The sequence below is a fragment of the Pogona vitticeps genome, chromosome 2, assembly GCF_051106095.1.
Source record: "Pogona vitticeps strain Pit_001003342236 chromosome 2, PviZW2.1, whole genome shotgun sequence".
Taxonomy (NCBI): domain Eukaryota; kingdom Metazoa; phylum Chordata; class Lepidosauria; order Squamata; family Agamidae; genus Pogona; species Pogona vitticeps.
The window spans coordinates 97,922,702-97,943,475 of record NC_135784.1 but is presented as its reverse complement, the minus strand read 5'-3'; the positions used below and the strand labels follow the sequence as shown (position 1 = coordinate 97,943,475).

At 40.5% G+C, this 20,774-nt stretch overlaps 1 protein-coding gene and 1 long non-coding RNA gene across 2 annotated transcripts in view; both read right to left on the bottom strand.

Moving 5' to 3' along the window:
- Positions 1–221: 221 nt before the first annotated feature.
- LOC144586815 (uncharacterized) lies at positions 222–1,933 on the bottom strand. Its single transcript, XR_013541866.1, has 2 exons — positions 1,621–1,933; positions 222–1,264 (listed from the first exon to the last, which is right to left on the bottom strand). It is a non-coding gene; the product is annotated as an uncharacterized LOC144586815 (long non-coding RNA).
- A 3,450-nt stretch (positions 1,934–5,383) lies between these two features.
- Positions 5,384–20,774, bottom strand: part of COL23A1 (collagen type XXIII alpha 1 chain) — a 412,306-nt gene continuing 396,915 nt past the window's right edge. The window contains exons 46-48 of the mRNA XM_078385693.1: positions 19,255–19,317; positions 14,095–14,133; positions 5,384–11,434 (exon numbers count right to left, since the gene is read on the bottom strand). Coding sequence (XP_078241819.1) covers positions 11,381–11,434; positions 14,095–14,133; positions 19,255–19,317 — 156 coding nt within the window. The 3' untranslated portion in view covers positions 5,384–11,380. The remainder of the gene's footprint in view (positions 11,435–14,094; positions 14,134–19,254; positions 19,318–20,774) is intronic.

The following is a 20,774-nucleotide window of genomic DNA, read 5'->3' as shown; positions in this document are numbered from 1 at the left end:
ATGAGGGCCCCCTCAGCCGCCGCAGCAAACGCGGGGCTGCCTTTTCGCGCCCGCCAGCCCCAGCCCCCTCCCCCCGGTGTGGCTCTCGCCGCCTCTGGAGCCGAGGCAGGCCTTCCCGCGGTGCCTCCGGCCTCTGCTCTCTCGTCCCCCCACGAAGGCGGAAGGGAGAGGCCGCGAGAGGCAGGAACCCGCGCCGCGCCAGGAAAAGTCGTCTTTGCCAGACGCCCAATAAGGTTTTCCAGCGGTCCTTTTCAAGGCACCCGATGGAGAGCGCTTTGTTCCGGCGGGTTTGTTCTGCCAACATTTTCCTAGGGAGTCAGAAAGGGGTATAAACAGACGAACAAAGCGGTTTTGTAACTTGGGGCTGCAAAACTGTGCAGTACTGTACTTCCCTACCGGAGAGTCCATCTCTCGGGTTGCAGTGAGACTCACTACTGAACTGACGTGTGTGGGTTGCCACTTGTCAGTCTTCTAGCCACGATGCTAAGTATACAAAATAAGAAGCACACAAAATGCTTACACTTGAGTGAAAACTAATTTGGTTAAGAATCAGACCTTACCTGGGGCTGGGCTCGTAAAACAGGAGGAACCTGTGACTCTCCAAATGCTTTTGGCCACAGCATTCATAATCATTGATCCCGGGCCATGCTGTCTGGAACTGGCGGGCGCTGTAACACAACGTCTGGAGGATGTTCCTCATCCTTGACTTGGGTTTCAACTTTTTCTCTCCAGATGTTTTGGACTTCTGCTTCCGAAGCACCAGGCAGCATTTCTGGGAGTTAAAAGTTCATCCTTATCTGCCGTGACCAATAATCACCTTTAGACGTGTCTTTTCCAGTGGCAGGACTTGATGTCAGCTTGTAGCACAAATGAACAACTTCTCTCAAATGACCTGATAATGATCTACCATTAAGTCCAACATCCACAGAATCACATTCAGTGGTTTCCAAAGAGGTGACAAACTGTTGCAGCAACAATAATGAATTTTATTATGGAAGGAGCTTCATGGAGTATAACCTACTTTATCAGATGCTAGGAATACTGTATTATCCAGAATTTCAGGTATGTATACAGTACACAAGATTAAGGGTGGAATCAGAGACAGGCAGGCAGAAGGAAATACTGTAATATGTGTAACTGTGAAAGAGATAAAGAAAAAAGAGAAAGTGGATAGTGAGACGTCCCCTCAACAAAAGGAGAGAGAGAGAGAGAGAGAGAGAGAGAGAGAGAGAGAGAGAGACAGATGCCTTGTAAAAAGGGGTGACTATAGAAGAAGGGGACGTGGTGGCGCTGCGGGCTAAACCGCAAAAGCCTGTGCTGCAGGGTCAGAAGACCAAGCAGTCGTAAGATCGAATCCACGCGACGGAGTGAGCGCCCGTCGCTTGTCCCAGCTCCCGCCAACCTAGCGGTTCGAAAGCATGCAAATGCAAGTAGATAAATAGGGACCACCTTGGTGGGAAGGTAACAGCGTTCTGTGTCTAAGTCGCACTGGCCATGTGACCACGGAAGATTGTCTTCGGACAAAACGCTGGCTCTATGGCTTGGAAATGGGGATGAGCACCGCCCCCTAGAGTCGAACACGACTGGACAAAAATTGTCAAGGGGAACCTTTACCTTTACCTATAGAAGAAGGGGGAAAGAGAGAACTGAAGGAGGAAAAGGAAAGGACTGAGATTTGTTTAGTAGAAGAGAAAGAGGGAGAAAAAAAGGGAGGAGTTAATTTTACCAGTATGGGAAGAAAATATACAGGATCAGAGGGGGAGGAGACAATTCAGAATCTCGGGAGCAGGAGAGGAGAAAGATAAGAGGAGAGCGGGAGATAAGGAGAAGGATGCTGAATATGAAAGGATTACTAGAGGATTTTCCTAATCTAAAGGTTGCTGCCTAATCCAAACACTTCCAAACAGAGAGAGGTTCCATTAGATTCATTAGATTGTTAATTCTCCAAATGTTCAGAACAATAAAGTCCTTAATGTTCAAAAAGTCTTCCTTGTTGTTTCCCACCAAAAGAGAGGAACTGCTCCAAATATATAACAAACCTAATCACAATAACCAGGACTGGATGAAGGTAAGCAAACTGAAATTTAGTCCAGACAGATCAGGGAATAGAGATTCAACCTCTGCTGGATGACTTTTTCCCCTTAAAAAAACAAGCTTGCAGTTTGGGAGTACTGACTCCTTCACTCATCTCAGAGCCTTTAAGCCCAGGTTTTGGCAGTGGCGAGGAATGCATTTGCACAGCTCAAGTTAGGATAGCATCTGTGCCTGTTCCTTAATACTGTATGTCTAATTGGACTACAGCGACACATAGGTTACCCTGTTTTCCCAAAAATAAGACAGGGTCATATATTAATTTTTGCTCCAAAAAAAGCATTGTGGCTTATTTCAGGGGATGCTTTATTTGTTTCATGTATAACAATCTACATTTATTCAAATATAGTCATGTCATCATCTTCTGGTTTCTGCACAATGGTGGAGGGCGGGGTTTCACTTAATCAGGGCTTATTTTGGGGGTAGGGCTTATATTATGAGCCTCCTGAAAAATCATACTAGGTCTTATTTTAAGGGAAACAGGGTAGTTACATCCTGTTTGATTACTGCTCCATGAGGGGGCTACCTTTGAAGACCATTTGGAAACATAATCTGGTTGAAAATGCTGGTTCTATTTACTGGTTTATTTTACAAGGAACATTCTGTTTACAGGTTTATTTTACAAGGAACATATAACTCTGTTGCTACAGCAGTTTCACTGGTGACCAGTCTGTTTCTGAGTCCATTTCAAAGTGCTGGTTATAACTAATGAAGCCCTATATCATTTGAGTCCAAGCTAAGATGGGCCATCTCTCTAAATAACTTTCCTCAGGACTTGAGATTGTCCTGAGATGCCTTTCTCTTAGTCTCATTGCCCTCACAGCTATGCTTGATAAGACATCTATCTGTGAGCAGGCTTTCTCAGTGTTTACCCCCAAGTTATGGAATGCCTTCCCCCAAGAGGATGGGACGCCCCCCCCTTCTGTTTCTGGTGACAGTTATAAACATTTTTATTCCAGCATGGTTTTATATCTAATTGTAACATAGTTGCCTCATGTTTACTGCCAAAATATCCTTTTTAATGCATTTTAAATGCTTTTATATTTTTACATGCTTTTATATAACAATTGTAACGTATTTAAGAAATTTTAAATGTTTTTTGTGTGACATTTTAAATGTTTTTAACATTATTTATCTTGAGTCCCATTGCTGGGAGAAAGGTGGCAGAGAAATGCAAATAATGATAATAATAATTCTCTGCATTTAACATTTTCTGGACTACTTAACAATAGTCTACTAACCCACACACCACTGAATATAGGTACATACACACATGTGGAATTCTGGAGTAAGGTGAATACAATCTACAAAACAAAGTTTATAAGCCTGTAAGCTGATATAGGAATATTTGTTGTTTTACCCTTTCATAGGACGTTATTTTCTTTAAATAAGTGTTATAGAAATTTATTTAAAAGAGGTCTCAGAAATATAGGCTTCTTATTATATATATTAATAACTGTGCTGTCAATTCTGATACTGTATGTCAACCCTTTTTTGAGTTTTCGAGTTAGTTTACCATCCCTTTCTTCTTGGGGCATCCTGGGGCTGTGCAGCATGCTCAAGGCTATGCAGGCTGGCTCTTCTCCTGGAACGCATAGTGAGGAATCCCAGCTTCTGGCTCCACAACAAGATACCTAAGCCACTGAGCTATCCAGCCAGGCCTCTTATTATATACCAACATTTAAAATTGGTTAAGCAACCAAGATGCAACACTATATATACATCTGCCCTTAAAGGTTTCCCATGGATACTCACCACAATGCACACCTTCTACAATGTGATACAAATCTGTTAAAAATTGACTCAGTTATGTACATTGAGTTACAGCCCAGTAAGTATTCACAGAATGAAGCTGCTTCATGAAAATACAAGCATAGACTCATAATAACTACCTTTTGTCTTTACAGTTGTTGATGGTGCTTTTGAGGAAATGGGTGTTGGTAACACAACTCTGACTGGGCTAAAATCTTTATTTAGTCATTGGTTTACATAGGCAGCTCCCACTTGCAATCCATGACATATTAAAAAGGTTTCCCAGTACAAACTATAAAATAATATGTTCAGGTTCTCAAAAATATATACTTTATAAATTTATATTAAATATCTGTTATTTCTCTGTCTTCCTGTTCTACCCAGTCTGTTTTATTTTCCCCTCCATCCATTTCTCATCTGCCCACACCTTCCCTCAACACTCCATATGAATGAATGGGGGTGTCTTGACTTTTTGTTTCCTTCTTTCCCCATCTGTGTTATGTTGGCATCTTCTGCATTATTTTGTGTTCAACATTCCCTTATATGTTCCTGTGCAAGCTGCCCAGAGTATTTTATTTATTTATTTATTTAATTTATACCCCGCCTGTCTGGCCCACCGGACCACTCTAGTTGTTGTTTAGTTGTTAAGTCGTGTCTGACTCTTCGTGACCCCATGGACCAGAGCACGCCAGGCCCTCCTGTCTTCCACTGCCTCCCGGAGTTTGCTTCAAATTCATGTTGGTAGCTTTGATGACACTGTCCAACCATCTTGTCCTCTGTCGTCTCCTTCTCCTCTTGCCTTCACACTTTCCCTCGATATTTGGCGGAACGCCTTCTACCACCAAGTTCTACCTGTGTCACTCGCGCGAGCCAGGAGGTGAGGTTGAGGAGCCTAACGCCGAGGGAGGCCCAGAAGGAGAAGACAAGAAATCGGGCCTTCTCAGCGGTGGCTCCTCGCCTCTGGAACAACCTTCCCCCGGACATTCGCGCGGCCCCCTCGCTGGGTATTTTTAAAAAGCAATTAAAGACAATGATGTTTCGGCAGGCCTTCCCCCCCCACCCCCCCTTAGCTAATCCTGATTTTCCTTTTTTCTTTTTCTTAGTTTATAATTTTATGGTTGAAAGTTTTCTTCTTTGTAAATTCGTTTTTAGTCATTGTTGTACCCCTGTTGTGAGCCGCCTAGAGTGGTCTATTGACTAGATAGGCGGGATATAAATAAAATAAATAAATAAATAAATATAATAATAAATAATATAAATTCCCAACATCAGGGTCTTTTCCAGGGAGTCTTCTCTTCTCATGAGATGGCCAAAGTACTGGAGACTCAGCTTCAGGATCTGTCCTTCCAGTGAGTGCTCAGGGTTGATTTAGTTCAGAATGTATAGGTTTGTTCTCTTAGCAGTCCAGGGGAGTCTCAAGAGTCTCCTCCAGCACCACAATTCAAAAGCATCAATTTTGAAGTAGTAGTACTTTGTACTAGATGGGTGGGATATAAATCCAGTGAATGAATGAATGAATGAAAACAATGATAGTAAAAACTATCTGTACAAGAAGCAGTTTATTTTAAAATTATTCTGATTAACAACTCTTACTATGAATTAAAGCACAAAACAGTGGAAACACTGCCAAACAGTGCAGTGTCTGTTGTTAAATTTACAAAACAAGATTGATCAGTACAAGACTATTTTATTCAATAATGCATAATACTGTATTAATGCCTTCATTTTAACATAGCTGTTCCCCATCATACACAACTACTATAATACTTGTTTTGGTATGTACATATTAAATTCTTTTTATAAACATTGCAGCCAATTAACAGTCAAACACGTTTATGGCATAAAATATTCTCCTCTAGCTTTGTTTTGAGGCAAAGTCATACATTTTATTTGAAGGTGAGAAGAGGGTCCCCTCCCCTCAATATAAAGCATGTAAATACATTCCATAAAATGAATGAAGAGAGACATAATCTTCAAAGCCTGTATCGATTTCTGTTGCTCAATGAATGGGGTTATTCATATATGTGAAGATTTTATGAGATCAAATTCCATCATAACTAAAGCATGACAGATACAAATCTCAGTCCTTTAATTCACACGCACAATCCTATACTTTGTATATACTTCCTGAATAAGATTTTACTGAATATAAAATGCACAGGGTACCATGTTCATCTTTACTGATTATTGGACTTAAAAGAGTATAGCACATGCAGTCCAACTGCTTTTCCTTTCTGACTGATCTAGGATTTCATCTGAAATAAAAGGAGGTTCGGTTATTAGCTTTCATCCTCATGCTTATCTGTAGCTGCCCGACATATCATAGAACACAGATAGGCACCTGGACACCCCCTGGTACGTCGCTGCCTACTCACTCACCTGCCAATCTAGAGGTGAAAGCGTTCTAGAACTTGTGGCATCCATGGCCCAACACCCTCCATGCCCTCTCAACTCAAAGTGATTGTTAATTAGGATTGTTAACTGGTTGCAAAGAAGGCAATCAAATAAGCACACTTTTACTATATATTTGTGAAGCAGAGCAGAATGTTTGAAATGACTTTGCTTTAGCAAACATTAGCACTGAAGTATCAGTCATGTGGGCATTTCTGGATTCAATCTACTGACACTGCCCAGGCTTAAAGACGCCTAAATGCACTTTACTTACACAGGTAAGAGAAAAGTGCACAAAGAGAGATTTAAATCTAATTATGCCAGAACATCTAGTTAGACAAGAGGAAGGGCCAAAATGTAATAGTGGCAACAGTATTTATCCAACATGTAATCTAGCTTGGAACTTCACTGGAAATATTAACCACATTGTCTTTTTTCAGTAGGAAAAATGTAAACATGAACATTATGGTAGGCTCTGCCTTGTAAATAGAATTTAATGGTGATTAATACTACATAGGTAATGCCCACAAAGTAAATATTTGAATTATAATTTAATTCCTTCAAAACGGTAAGCTTCACAGGCCACCTTAAAAGTGTCGTTAAATCAGCCCATTAACTGTACTGTGTACTGTATTGGAAATAATTTCCTATAAAACTGCCTGCTTTTCCAAATTAACATATCCCATGAGAACAGCTTATTTTTTCAGTATGCAAAAACACGTTACTTTGAAGGGAGTAGCAGATACATGTTCAATTACTATTTATCAGAATTGATAAATTAATTTACTTGCTATTAAACTGGAAAAGGAGAGCTAGAGAAGAAAAAGTAATAATGTGAAATCAAATTATAGGAGCCTTGTGGTGTAGTGGTTAAACTGCAGTTCTGTAGTGAAGACTCGACTCCTGACCCACCTTTGATCCTGGATTGACTCAGTTTTCCATCCTGAGGTTGGTAAATCTGTTACCCAGTTCGATGGGGGGGGGGGGGAAGCATGTTTAGCCCACATAATTAAAAATCGTAAACCACCCGAAGAGAGCTTTAAGTGCTAAGAGGTGGCATATAAACACCACACTTTGCTTTGCTTTTGCTTTGTACATGAATATCAATAGCATACCGTAAAGGTGCTGTAAGTGATTAAGGCAAGTTGATAAAAACAAACCATAGAATGGAGCAGTAAAAAAATTGAAATGGATATCTTGCCTGCTGGCTCCTCTTTAAATTCTTCTTGGAAATATCAAATGCTGTAGAGTAACATTGTTTTCATACAGTTTACACACTACACAGGATAATCCTTCTAAATGTTTAATCCGCATGCTGACCCAGTAAATGAGCCGCTTGTTCATATTCTGCCAGGATGCTGACATCTAGTGGTGATCTGATAACTGTGATTAGGCACTCCAAACAGGGGATTCTATTGAAATGTTTGTAATTTCATGTTTTAAAGCTAACTACTAATTGACATCAGTAAAGATATTTAAAGGTATCTCAAAGGCATTTCAATATCTGACAATAAACCAATTAAACAGCTAAGAAGGAAAATTATCTACAGATGACCTTACATGGATTTCCCAATTGGGATAAAGTACCAAAACCCAAATCAATAATGTAACATATATTATATATATATATGATAACATATCAGACCATGTGATTACAATAATGGGGTTATTGATACATATTTCTATATACGTTTAAGGAACAATGAGGGTGCAGTGATTTTCCTGGGAGGATATTCCTGGTTATTGTCAGTCTCCCCATTTGAGACAGACGAAGGTGATCCACTGGTGAAGGGTCTCCTTGGAGAACAGCAGAGACACTGCATGACCAGTTTCCACAAGGCAGTGGAATTAAGCATAGGGTAATTCAGGAACCACAGTCTCCCCCCCCCCTTTCCTTGCCACAGCATTCAAAATGACACCAACCTCATTATTTGTTTGTGTTTTTTTTTTTTTGGAAAAAAAAGATGGAGAGGATGTGAGATTTTTACAGGGCCGATGTCTGAGAAATTCCACAAAAACCAGTCCACTGCATCCTTCTGGCTTGGGCCAAAGTTGTTGACAGCATCCCTTTACTCAAAACCCTCTATTCCGTGCAGCCCTCTCTTTCATCCTCTGTATACAGAATGTACTTACTTACACACTACCACATGCTCCAGTCTTCCCTTTCCTTTTGCTCACTAAGGATGCTCATTCAGAAAATGGCAACAAAAGTACAGTATAAAAATATTGCAGACTGAAGGATTTTGATAGAAGATGAAACTGGAGGAAATGGTATGTTATAAAGAAAGAGAAGGGTTGGTTTTGCTTAGTGGATTAATGTTATTTGCAATTGATTTTTGCTACCAGTAAAATAGCTTGACATGCAGAAACAGATGCACAGAATTCGTTTTGATTTTCAAGGAAATGGAAAAAAGCTAATATCTGGTATTGAGCTAAGAACACTTTAAACTGAGAATGTAATCATTTAGGTTTCCTTTCTTAACTCAGTGTGGTTTATCTTCTTTCACACAACAATGTAATATTTTTACAGCTCCAAAAATAATATTACACAAACCTTAGAAGTTATAAAATAAAACAAACATATATCATGCAGTTAACATGTGAAGCAATGTTAACTTTTTAGTCTCAAAATCTTTGAAGCATAATATGCATCTTCTACCATGAAGACTTGTACACTGTTTTAAAGCAACAATTACAGAATGTCTACAAGACTTTTACAAGAAATAAAAATAGAACTAACACACACAATTCCTAAAAATTCACAGGAGAGCAATCCAGGACATTCTTCTGCCTATAGTAATGGAGAGCATCGTGCCATCTTTACAGAAATGAATCCTAACCAGTAAAACTAACCAGCACTTTGGAATATGCCTAATTCTGTCTCTGAGAATGAGAGCTTAGTCTATGAATTAGGATGAAGCCAATTAGCACCAACGTAAAGGGGAGCAGGAAACACCAGCTTTCTAGATTTTGTTCAAATTCTGAAGTATCAATTGGCTCCTGTAAACATGTGCTGATGGCAGCTTTCAAACAATACTCTGATAATTAGCAAGGAGAAAATTTTCAAAAGGCCATAGCTAAAAGTTCAGAGGTCAAAGAATTCAAGTGCTCCCACAAAGATGTAACCTCTTCCTGATCATCATAACCCCAAACGTAAAAGTTTCTTGAGCCAATTCTGCCCTGTCAGTTCTTCTGCTTCCTCCACTGTGACTGCCAACTTTTAACTCATACAAGACTGCCATGCTTTTCAGGACTGTGGGGCATGCAGGGAACTGTATAAATAGTTTCTGCTATCAACAGTGGAAATACAAGCAGGGCCAGAGAAAGATTTCCTTGCCCTACAGCTATTAAAAGCACCACCTTCTCCACTGCAGTCCTACTTCCAACATCGCCCTCTTATCTAAATACGAACATGTTTCTACGTAACATGTTAGTCTGCTCTACAACCATTGTGCCATGGGCAGCATGATGCCTCCATGTTGATTCCAAGAGGCAGCAAGTCCTATTCACACATCTGTCCATCCATCTATCCATCTATCTATCTCATTATTCCTTAAACCTTTTATGTACTCAAGATGGACCTCATGAAGCTATTGTTTATTACAGCCTTGAGAATGCGTATACATGAATCCCTTTTCAAGACTGTGGCTCTTTGGTATTATAAAAACAAAAGAGTGAAGAGTTAAAAGTCTGGAGGCTGAAGAGATATTTCCCAGCATACAGTTATTTGCCTGGATCCAACATAAACTTCCTTTAGACGGAAGCACTCCTTCTGTCTGTGGGAGATTTCTGATCCAGGCAGAAAGGAGAACAGCAAAGTTCCTACCTTCCTCCTTTTCATCACAACTCCTCATGCGCTCCTCCTCCAAATCAGCAGGGCTGGGGGGCCCTGTGGGGTAGTGAGGAATGAGGTGCTGGGAACACAGAGGGAGGGAAGCATTGGGGAACATCACCTGACTCTATGCGGATGGGAACTCTACTCAGGGATTGATCCTGCTGGTGGAATAAAACCTGCATCCACCTTATGTCTGCTAGAAGAGGTAAACAATGAATATCTCTGTAATGCCAGGAACAGCACCATCATGTAATTCTGGATTTACAAAGGATTACACTGCTGTGGTCTATACTATTTAAAATGAGATCACTTCGTGTTACAAGTGTAGGTACAACATGTGGGTCCTTGAAATTAGGAAGATGTAGCCCAATTATAGCAAGGATAAATATCACAATTGATATGGGACAATACTTTACTTCACTAATGTGTTATTTATATTCATATTTACAATTCATTAGGGCTAGCTGCTAGAGTAATTCCACACTTGCTATAGTAGTCAGGTTGAGAGGACAGCAGGCTCCCAAGCACTTTCCAAAAAAGGGCTCTCACCCACACTTTAAGTTTTGCTGTACAAATTGCTAATGTAAGACTTGTTTATCTGTGAGCAATACAACTACTATGTAAAACATGCAGCCCTTCCTAGATGCCTTCACTTTGGAAAAAGAAAGCTAAAAGATAGGTTTCTGTAAGCTGAACATTATTGAAACTTACAACCATCTGGGCAAGTGTTTGTAGACCAATTAAAAAAAATTACTCCAATACTAAGGTATGGATTTGCTTGTGTGTAGAGGAAAAAGGGCAGCAAGAGTGAAAAAGCATCTAGTTTATCTTACAAGCCCTGCAGATCCAGGGAAGGAAGCACTGTGCTTTATACCCAAATCCCCTGCCAGTCTTTAAACATGAGCTCCTAGCCTGGTGCTATGGAAGAGTTTTCCAGCATAATTTGTCTTGAGTTCCAGATCTGTAAGCTGAGATGATATTTATGATATTTCTTTCTTCTTTTGTTGTTGGTTTTTTTAAATGGCAAGTGAGGTTCTCCATGTTTTCTCAACTCTGCAGTAAAAGTTCTGCAGGACGATCTTCCAGCCTCTAGTCACCGATGGCAGAACGCTAAGTGGTGTTTTTTCTACATGTAAAGTTGTCTTTATAAGGAGAAGCAGCCAAAGAAGGTAAACCTGGTCATAAGAACCCCAACTGTAACAATTTCTTCAAGGTGGAGGCAAGTAGCAGCAGGTGTGGTTGCCCTTCCCTTCTCGTTCCAGATCAGAAGTTCCTCCTACATTCATCTGTAAGCCAGAGTTTGTCTCCCTTCTAGGGCTGTGCCTTTTTCTTCTTTTTTGTTTTTTCTTCCTTCTGCATCTGTGACTGTGTGCGACAGAACAGCAGAGTCGAAAGCCAAACTCTCCAAGAACGGCCTTCCTCTTCCATGCACAAAGGCACACCAGGCAAAGTTTCTCAGTGCTGTTAGTCCACTCCACACAGTAACATTAGCAGCGAGTACAACATTCCCAACGCTCTCCGATTGTTCAGCTCTAAACATCTGATGTTATACATATTTGTCCTGTTTGGGCTTTGGGAATGTTTATATTTTAAAAATCCATACATGGCAGCATCCAATATAAAAAGGACAATATATTACTGTTGAAGACTTAATGTTTTTGTAACTTTTCCTCTCTTTTTTAATATAAAAATTAGAAAAGATCAAAACATATCACACTATTATTTACACAGTCCATGCTTGCAGAATCACTGAAAAAAAACAACACAAACATATTTTAGAACGCAGGAATAGCATGCATTACACTCAGTTATGCTTTGTTAATATGCTTGCTACTGGAAGCATCCTAGACATTTCTACAAAATATTTTAATTTATTTCAGGAAAGATATTTGCCTGACTGCATGTTACAGTGAATGAAAGGTTCCGCTTTTCCATCCCAGTCATGTTATATTTCATCAGGATTTCTAACTGTCTTGTATTCTGCCAGCATTTGTAACCACCTTGTTTCTAGGCATGGTTTTAGTTAGTTAGTTAGCCATCCTTCAGTCTCGAAAAACTATGGTAACGTGCTCTGTACGGAGGACTTGGAACAGCATCTAGTGCGGCTGAGGTTTTAATTGTGCAACTATTCTTCCTCTACTGTGGGATTTTATAGGAGGTTCAGAGGCAGTTGATTTCTACTTGTGACCTTCCCAAGTTTCCCTCTGATGCCTTCTCTCCTTTATTCTTACCACAAAAATAAGATAAAATATTTTGATTAAAACCTCCTGAGGAGGGAAAGATGAAACAACTGTACCCAGTCTTTTGACTGGCAGCATCAGACGTACAGTTGACTTTTATCAAGGTTTTCCAGACACCTGCAACATGCTTGAAACTCAACAATTGAAACAAGTAATAATGTTTGAAGTTTTTCAAGATATGCTTTTTTTCTTTCTGAGTAGAAATTAACATGCTGTCCTGCTTGTTTGAAATCTGAATTGCATAATCCTTCAGCTGGCAGAGAGTGGATACCTCTCCTCTCTATCTTAACACAGAAGCATATGCTGGCATTCGTTGTTTTGTATTGTACATGTAGGTCTGATGGCAAAATACTACAGAGAAGTCCCATAGAATTTCTCAGAATATTAGCTGACATATAAAGAGCTTCAAGAATGTTGGAAAAAAAAATAAGGGTTCGTTTTGATCCCTCAGTAATTATTGAGCTAAAATAAGGAGATTTGAAAATGTTGCTCTGAAAACTGCCAAATATATTTGCAAAGCACTTCTCTATTTTCAGGGAACCTGACCAACACTACTTATTATGCTGTACTTTTATTAAAGCTTTTGCTGTGCAACAAAACAGGAAGTGCTGACAGGATGGCCTCAGCAATAAGGGATCTGATACCTTCTTCCAATGCAGAGTGAGGCCAATGAAAAGGCTTCATTTACTCCATCATGACATTACCCCAGTCATGACATTTTGCAGCCAAATCTGCATGACAGCTTTGATTGGGTGGAAAAACTCTAGAAGGAACAAGAATCTTTTCTGTGCTGCTTCAAAGGAGTAGGACAAAGAAGGAACACAAAGGCCGTGAACAGCCATGAAGTAAATGAGATTCATTTTGCGGGAGTTTGGCGAGGGCATATTCTACCTCTAAGATATGTATAGCGGACAATTGTGTAGTTCTTGTCTCAAGATCTTTCTAAAAGACAGATGGGTAATGGTGGGAAGAGATTCAGCAAACTCAGCACTCTGTGCTTAACACCAGAGGACAGAGTTCTGACTCCTGTCCTCTGAAGATGCCGGCCACAGAGACTGGCCAAACGTTAGGAAGAACAACGTCCAGAACATGGCCAAAGAGCCCAAAAAACCCACAACAACCATCAACACCTAACGTTTCTCCACTAAAGACTAGAAAAATTTAACTGCACCCTGTCCCACCATCTGCATTTGACGATATGGATTTCACACCATTGCACTGTTTTCCCCAAAATTACATTCACCTCAATCAATGTCTAAAAATCATGTTTTAAATATTGTGCGAAATACTCTTAAAAGCAAGACACAGATTTGGGTCTAAAAATGAAGTTAAGCTAGATTTCTATGCAATGTTTAAAACCATACACACAGAACCTGACTGAACAAGAATAAGTTAAAACGTTTCTTATGTTTAATTAGAATTTAAGACATATAAGAGTGGGTTTCAAGTCATAGTATTTTACTTTATTATGGATTAAAGTGTGTTCATATACTGAACAGATAAAAATAGATGTGGAAATTTCAAATTAGAGATGACATGTATACCAGTGTACTGCAATTCTAAGATTATGATGACGACAACAAGTGAGAATGAAATTGTTTAATCCTTCTTCAGCGACCGCATTACTATGTGTACAATTAAGCACAGAAATCTAGTTTTCCCTCAATTCATATTTCTTTTTACAAAACACCTTCAAAATACAGTATCTTGATTTCAAGTTACTGATTTTGCCAAACACCAATCGGAATTCAGGCCAAAGAGGAAATCCAAGATAAGATACAATACCTTGTGCCAACATCCTGGTACTGGTAATCCATCTGGTCCCTGTAGAAAATAAGAAAAAAAATTTATAGTGCTGGAAATATATAGGCCTCACCACATTTAATTCAAGATTAAACCTGCAAGACCTGTAAATGCCACCAGAAAATGTGAACAACCATGCAAAAACCAAATGCTGTGTTTGAAGAAAAGTAGGTATGTACAAATACTGTAAATAATATTCCATTAAAACTTTTCACAAATCAAAAGTATGGTTCAGGCATTCAGAAATGGGTTAACCTCCATGTATGAAGAGGAGAAGAGGGCTACACCATTGTTGTTCTCTGGAGGAAAAGAGCAGCAGCTAGTAAAGGAGATGCTCTGCTACACAGAGAGTGTATCCATGCAACTGCCCCCCAAAGGAAACCAGGGTTCCTGATAATGTGGAGAGGTTCTTATCTTCATACTGTTGGTCTCCACCAGTGCAGAGTAAAAGGGGAAAGTGATGGTGGTGGGGACTACCCTACTCCCCTGCCTGATGGGTCCAGATTAACTCATTTCTGAGCACCTGATTAAGGCAGAAGAACTACCTGATATTACCCAACAACCATTTTAAAAATAAAATTGATCAAACGTTTCTCTGATTTCTACTTCAATTATCTGCATAATTTAAAATGCCATGGTTTTACAACAATATGAATTTTATGATAAGAGAGAAATTGCTGCAGAACTATACAATGAATTCAGACAGCAATACTGTATAAATAAAATGTGATGTGTTCACCCACCCTTTCCCACAGCCTTTCAGTTTCATGGCTCTTCTGTGTTACAGCCCAACAATCCAGCCAATCTAATGTATTGGCTCTTTTGTACAATCTATAATGCATTTTTTCCTGAGTTTAGCTCTTTAAATGACATATGAAGTGCTTTGGTGTCTCTCAAAATGTGAAGGGCAGGGTGAATGGCAAAGGCAAGGCATGAGCATCTTCCTGACCTATCCTAGTGACCGATTTTCCTTTGGCAACTGGTTGCTGAGCTCAACGAGAGCAGAGCCATTTATGCAATGCGATTTATGTACCGTAAGTGTTAACTCAATGGCCCTGTTCTCCGAGACTAGACAAAAGCACACAGGCCTTGCCTGCAAACCGTAGCATCATTGCCTTCAACCGCTGCCTCTCAAAGTGGGGACAAAGGCCTTCTATGCATGGAGGGAGTACCATATTCTCTCTCTTGCTCACTTTGGAGGAAGAAAAAGCTCATGAAATAGTTATTGTGCCTGGACAGGATGGTTACATCTTCAGGACACTTCAGCCAAGGATTTCAGCTGCAGCAGACCTGCATGGGCCCTCCTTCAAAAACAGAACCCTTTATTGCATCACAAGGGGAAGAAACAATAGAGAAATTGCTTTTTTAGGGAAGCTCCATTATATCACTAGTGTTGGATAACAGTTTGTCACCCTTTCTAATACCAGTTTATGCTAATATAATTGCAATTGCTAATCCTCATGTACATTTATTCTCACTCCACTTGCTATATTGCATTCCCAGACATATGCCCCCTCCTAATATTGATTGTCTTAAAGGCGCCAGCTGATGCTAGGCCAGTTGGCTGCAACAGGCTTACATGGCTACTCTACTGAATATTGCTCATGAAGTCAGAATCAGGCATGTTGTGTTAATGAAACACGTGAACAGGAGAGTTAGCTAGCTGACCTCTCTCTGCTCACACAAAAAGTGATTAGTCTTAAACAGAGAATCTTCTGTGTGCATAAAGGTTCAGATACACTACTTTTCTCATGAACAAAGTGACAGTGGAGGGGTGTGTTCTCCTCCTGTCTGGATTTAACCACAAAAGAGAAACCTGAGCAAGGCCAAATGCATGGGGTGAAAGAACATGGCCACACATGCAAATTGTTAGTACACCCAAAAGCTAGAAGCTTGGTAATATTCCCTTTAACATCAATGTACTGTCAAACATATTGGGCAGGCCGATTTGCTCCTTGGTTTTGATTTGTGAATTCTGAAACTATTCAACTAATTTGCATGAAGCATGTATGTTTCAAAAACATTCAATGACATTCAAGGAAGATGTGGTGGAATTAATTATTTTAGTATGAATCACCTTTCTTTTAAGGAATTCAGGATGCGGTATATAGTTCACCACCTGCCATCCCCATTCACAACAACCCTGTAAAGTAGGTTAGGCTAAAACAGTATGTGAACTTCATAGCTAGATGGAGATTTGGATCTAGGTTTTTCCAGTCTTAGATCAGGAGGCTAGTTATTGCACTGCCAATTTTATGGAACTTGACATCTGAGTTCTCATATTCACTATTCATTCAGTCATCAGGCCCCAGGATTTGACTAGCCGAGATAATGGTAGCCAGAGTGACCTGCTATCACTTTTGACTACAAAGCCTACCCTCAGAGCAGATCAGACACAGTTGTTAAGAAAGGGGAAGGCAGAGCAAATTCAAGAATTAATATCCAACAAGATGATTGTGGGTAGTAAGATCTGTGGGTGAGGCTGGAAGCAGTGGCATCCTGGAGCCCTGTTTCCCCACCCCCACCCCGGATAGCAGGGGCCGTTACATCATGCATACCCTCTCTCAGGGCTTCCCTGTTTCCCCTGATTTTAGCTGCAATACTCACAATAACTGAGGGAGAAACTGATTTTCCCCAGAAACAGATGATTGTTGCATGATGCAATGCAAAATATTTGAGAGTATTTTAACTTTGAAGAGCAATTAACTTTGTGAACCCATCCTCCTTTGTTGTTTTGGACCAATTGAGCTACTTGCGTTTTTGGACTCCCCTGGCGGGGTGGCTATGGGGACTTTCATAGCAAACACCTGCACTTGTGAAGTTACAATTAGACACACACACACCCCTTGCTGGGAGGCCTCTATACTCCTAAGGCCTATTCCTGTGGTGCGATTTTGGATACAGGTATTTTGTAGTAATAAAGCAACAGAATCAGTAGTTATCATTATCTCTTATGCACATATTAACTAATATTACTTTAACTACTGTGAGCTCAGGTGAATGCTACATTGACATAGGAAGATCAGGTATGCCACTTAGCACCTGAAAGGGAACACAACATGTATCAGATCACCGACAACTTGTTTGCTAAGCTCTGTATATCAACATTCTTACATGCCTTTTTTGTTTGTTTGTTTGTTTTTATTATGAAGAGAAAACCATATTGGGAGAGTGGATAAATGGCATGAGAGGGAAGGCTTACTTAAAGTTTTCAGTGCTTTAAATTATTCCCCCTACAGCCATTTTCCCCACATGGGATTTCAAACATGTTTGAAACTAAGGCAACAAAAAACCCATCAGGAGACTCCTACAACAAGGGCTTTGTAATGTATTCATTTCCTCACCTCCTCCACTGGCATCCACTTGGAATAGTCCTGGGCATTATCTAAAGTCTACAGGGGTTCCATGGCAGACACACAGCGATCCCTTGACAGATGGTGAAGAAAGGTACCTCACAGAAAAGTTTGGAAACTGCCAATACCCCAGAGATTGTGCAACTTTAAAGACAGGACTCTGCACTTCCACTCACTGCCACCTCCCTTACGTCCTGCAGGTTCTGCTCCCATCATTGTCATAATGGCTATTCAGCATTTGGTCACAAAAACATGAAAACAAGGTGGTCTAACCAAACTGAAGTAAGAGGAGGATGAGTATAACATGGCTAAATCATCTTGGTACAAAGAGGGGGGGCATCCTAAAGTATGAGTATGATTGTTATTTATAAAACCTAACTAGTATATTTGTTGTGCATATTCCACACAGCCATATATATCCTTCTTAACGGAACACTGATTTGTGAGCACAAAATGGCCCCAAACTGAAGGGTTCTTGTCCATAGACATGCCAGCTGACGAAGCATAGCTGTTTCTGCCTAAATGTTCTTCCACCAGTGCGATCTTCTGCCTTTTCTCTGCTTAGCAGAGCAACCAACTGGCCAGGAAGCATCGCTGATCTGGCCACTGGTAGCATGCCATTCTGGGCTACCACTGGCAAGAGGCTGCTTCTGCCTGGCAAGAAAACGACAGTGGGACATGGCTGTAAAATGGCTGCCCAGAGCAAAGGGCCTGAGAGAGATATGGTGACAGCCAGATTATATGACTGGCTTATAAGAACACACGCAGCTGAAGCAGACTATTCATCCGCCTAATTCAATGCTACAAACTCTGATTGGCTTTGGACTTTGGAGCTTGAGTCTGTTGTTGCCTCTTCTCCAGCACCTCCTGTTTGAGACGCCAGGGACTGAGCCAGGCCCCTCCGTAAGCAGAATGTCTTCTCTGTCCCTGCACTCGGGGTCCACCTGCCCTGATAGCACACTATTCTGAATGGGGAGGTGGTCTGACAGGTTATCTCAGGCAGCAGCACTAACACCTTCTTTTCATTACTTAGTACTAATTTGTCTGTAGGGGAATGAAATATATCTTGGCATGTGAATTGTACCTTTACACCAAAAGCAACTGTCACTTGGACCTCCTGCAATATTTGATATTTCCCAGCAAGCACATCTTAGCAAGCACATTCTGTCGCAAAAGCTTTTATAATGATTTTTACACAATTAGTTGGGGCTTGGGAAAGTGACTTTTTGGACTACGTGGCCATGCAAGCTGGAGGATTTTGAGAAATGTCATGTTATCCTGCTATCCACTCAGGGCGACATCAGATGGTTTGCTGCCCCAAAGTAAAGGTCCAGACAGCGCACCCATTTTCCATGTTCTCTTTCCGTAAGCTATCTAGTCTGGCATTTGGTTCATCACTGCTGATTATACAAGAAGTCAGCAGCCCAGCTTAAAGGGCCCGGGGCAAGGCATACAGCTCCCATACAACTCTGTCATTTAACATCTTGCTGCCACTCCTTGACCCCAGCATCTGCAGCAGACACTGGGTGGGTGGGCAGCGGCAGAGAGTGGTAGCAAGGCTTCAAAAGACAAAGTGATATGGGCCATGTTTCACTCTGGCTAGCGACAGACAGGGTTGCTCCAACACCTACAGAGTATATGAAAGTTGGTGTGTTCTCTTTTCCTTGTTATTACTTATCCACAAAGAAAAGGATGTGCTGTTTCCAGAACATTAGGAAAGGAGAATGTAGACAAAGGCTAAGCAAGAAGAGCCATGCAAGAGAAGAAAAGAAAGAGGGAGGTACCGTACCAAAGGGCAGAGCATATCCACACCATCCAGTTCTGGTATACCTGGCTCCCCTTTAAAAATGAACTGTTAATTGAAAATGGGAAAAATATATAGAAAAGTTATAGGAAAGAAGAGGGGAAGACAGAACAGAAAGAAAGAAAGCACAGAAATATTTCAGAAAGCTGCAGAGATCTGGAGTAACTTTGAACCAAGAGGGGGCTCAGAGACGCTCTTTTTTTCTTATAGCTGTGGTGAAAGAAAACAACAAAAAAAATCTTGTATCCCAAACAGTCATAAATTGCCATATGAAAAGTGAAGTTTTCAGAATGGCTTGTGTAATATTTGTAAGTATTAAAAAACATGAAGTGACTTGTTATGACTTGAGACTCATGAAGCAAAATCAGTTTCCTGATTAATATTACCAGTACTAAATGTTTTGCTCGAACACCAACACCACCCTAATTTCTATAGGTGTAAAAACACAAAAACAGGAACAAACTTAATCAGTTTCTTATAAGCCATCACTTGTGACAGCAGGTTATGTTTGTACAGGCCTGATAAACAACACAATTGTGAATGTGCAGGTACTCCACTTGCACTAGTTGCCACACTGAATTGGTTTACAAGGTGTTTCATTGAACACTATACTATTCTGAGAATTTGGGGGCTGTCACCTTAAAATTATGAAGTCTAGAGAGATGATCTCCCTGTTAGTGCAAATACGTCTTCTGGTTCAACAGAAGAGCAAAGGTGGACAGCATTCATACTGCTCACAGGATGCTTCCTGTGTCACTCACTACACACTGTCACACTATCCCCACAAGAGATATGATGTGGTGATCTCAAACCTCTGAAGCCACAACTAAGAGGTTTGTTCTCAGTTAGGGAGCAAACAAATGACAAATAAATATCACAATTTTAAGAATTGGAAAGTGATAATGTTATTATCTATTTTTGCTCTTCGGTTCATTTTGGTCAACATGAATAGTAGGTTTTTATGTCTGTACATCATACTCACCCTTAAGTGAGAACTGACCTGACAGCACATGATTATTATTTATACCATATTGAAAACCCTCAAAATATAGCACTGCCATTTAAAAAATCCCAAAGGCCAAACACAAGGGTGCAGGTGGGTAAGCAAATGGGGAGAGCCAGCGAACAAATTTTTCTTCTGCTATCAGGAGCAAAAATGAATCGATTTCACATCCACCTCAAACTAAATGGACCTCTGGAGGAGGAACGGAAAAACTTGCTCCCCTGGCACATTATTCTGTGCATGCATGCACCTAGTGTGTATGGTAAAAGGTAAGTCCTTTTAAAAAAAGGAGAACATGATATAACAGCATTTTTAATTGCCACTGGAACTGAGCCCTACGCCTCCTGGGAGAACAACCAGCCTGTGTACCAGCCAGCTGCACAGTCCCAGGGTGCCCTTAGAAGAAGGGAATAGTGAACCACTTTTGTGTATTCTTTACCTAGTAAACCCTGGAAAGGGTCACCAGAAGCTGGAATTGACTTGACAACTCACCATTATTATT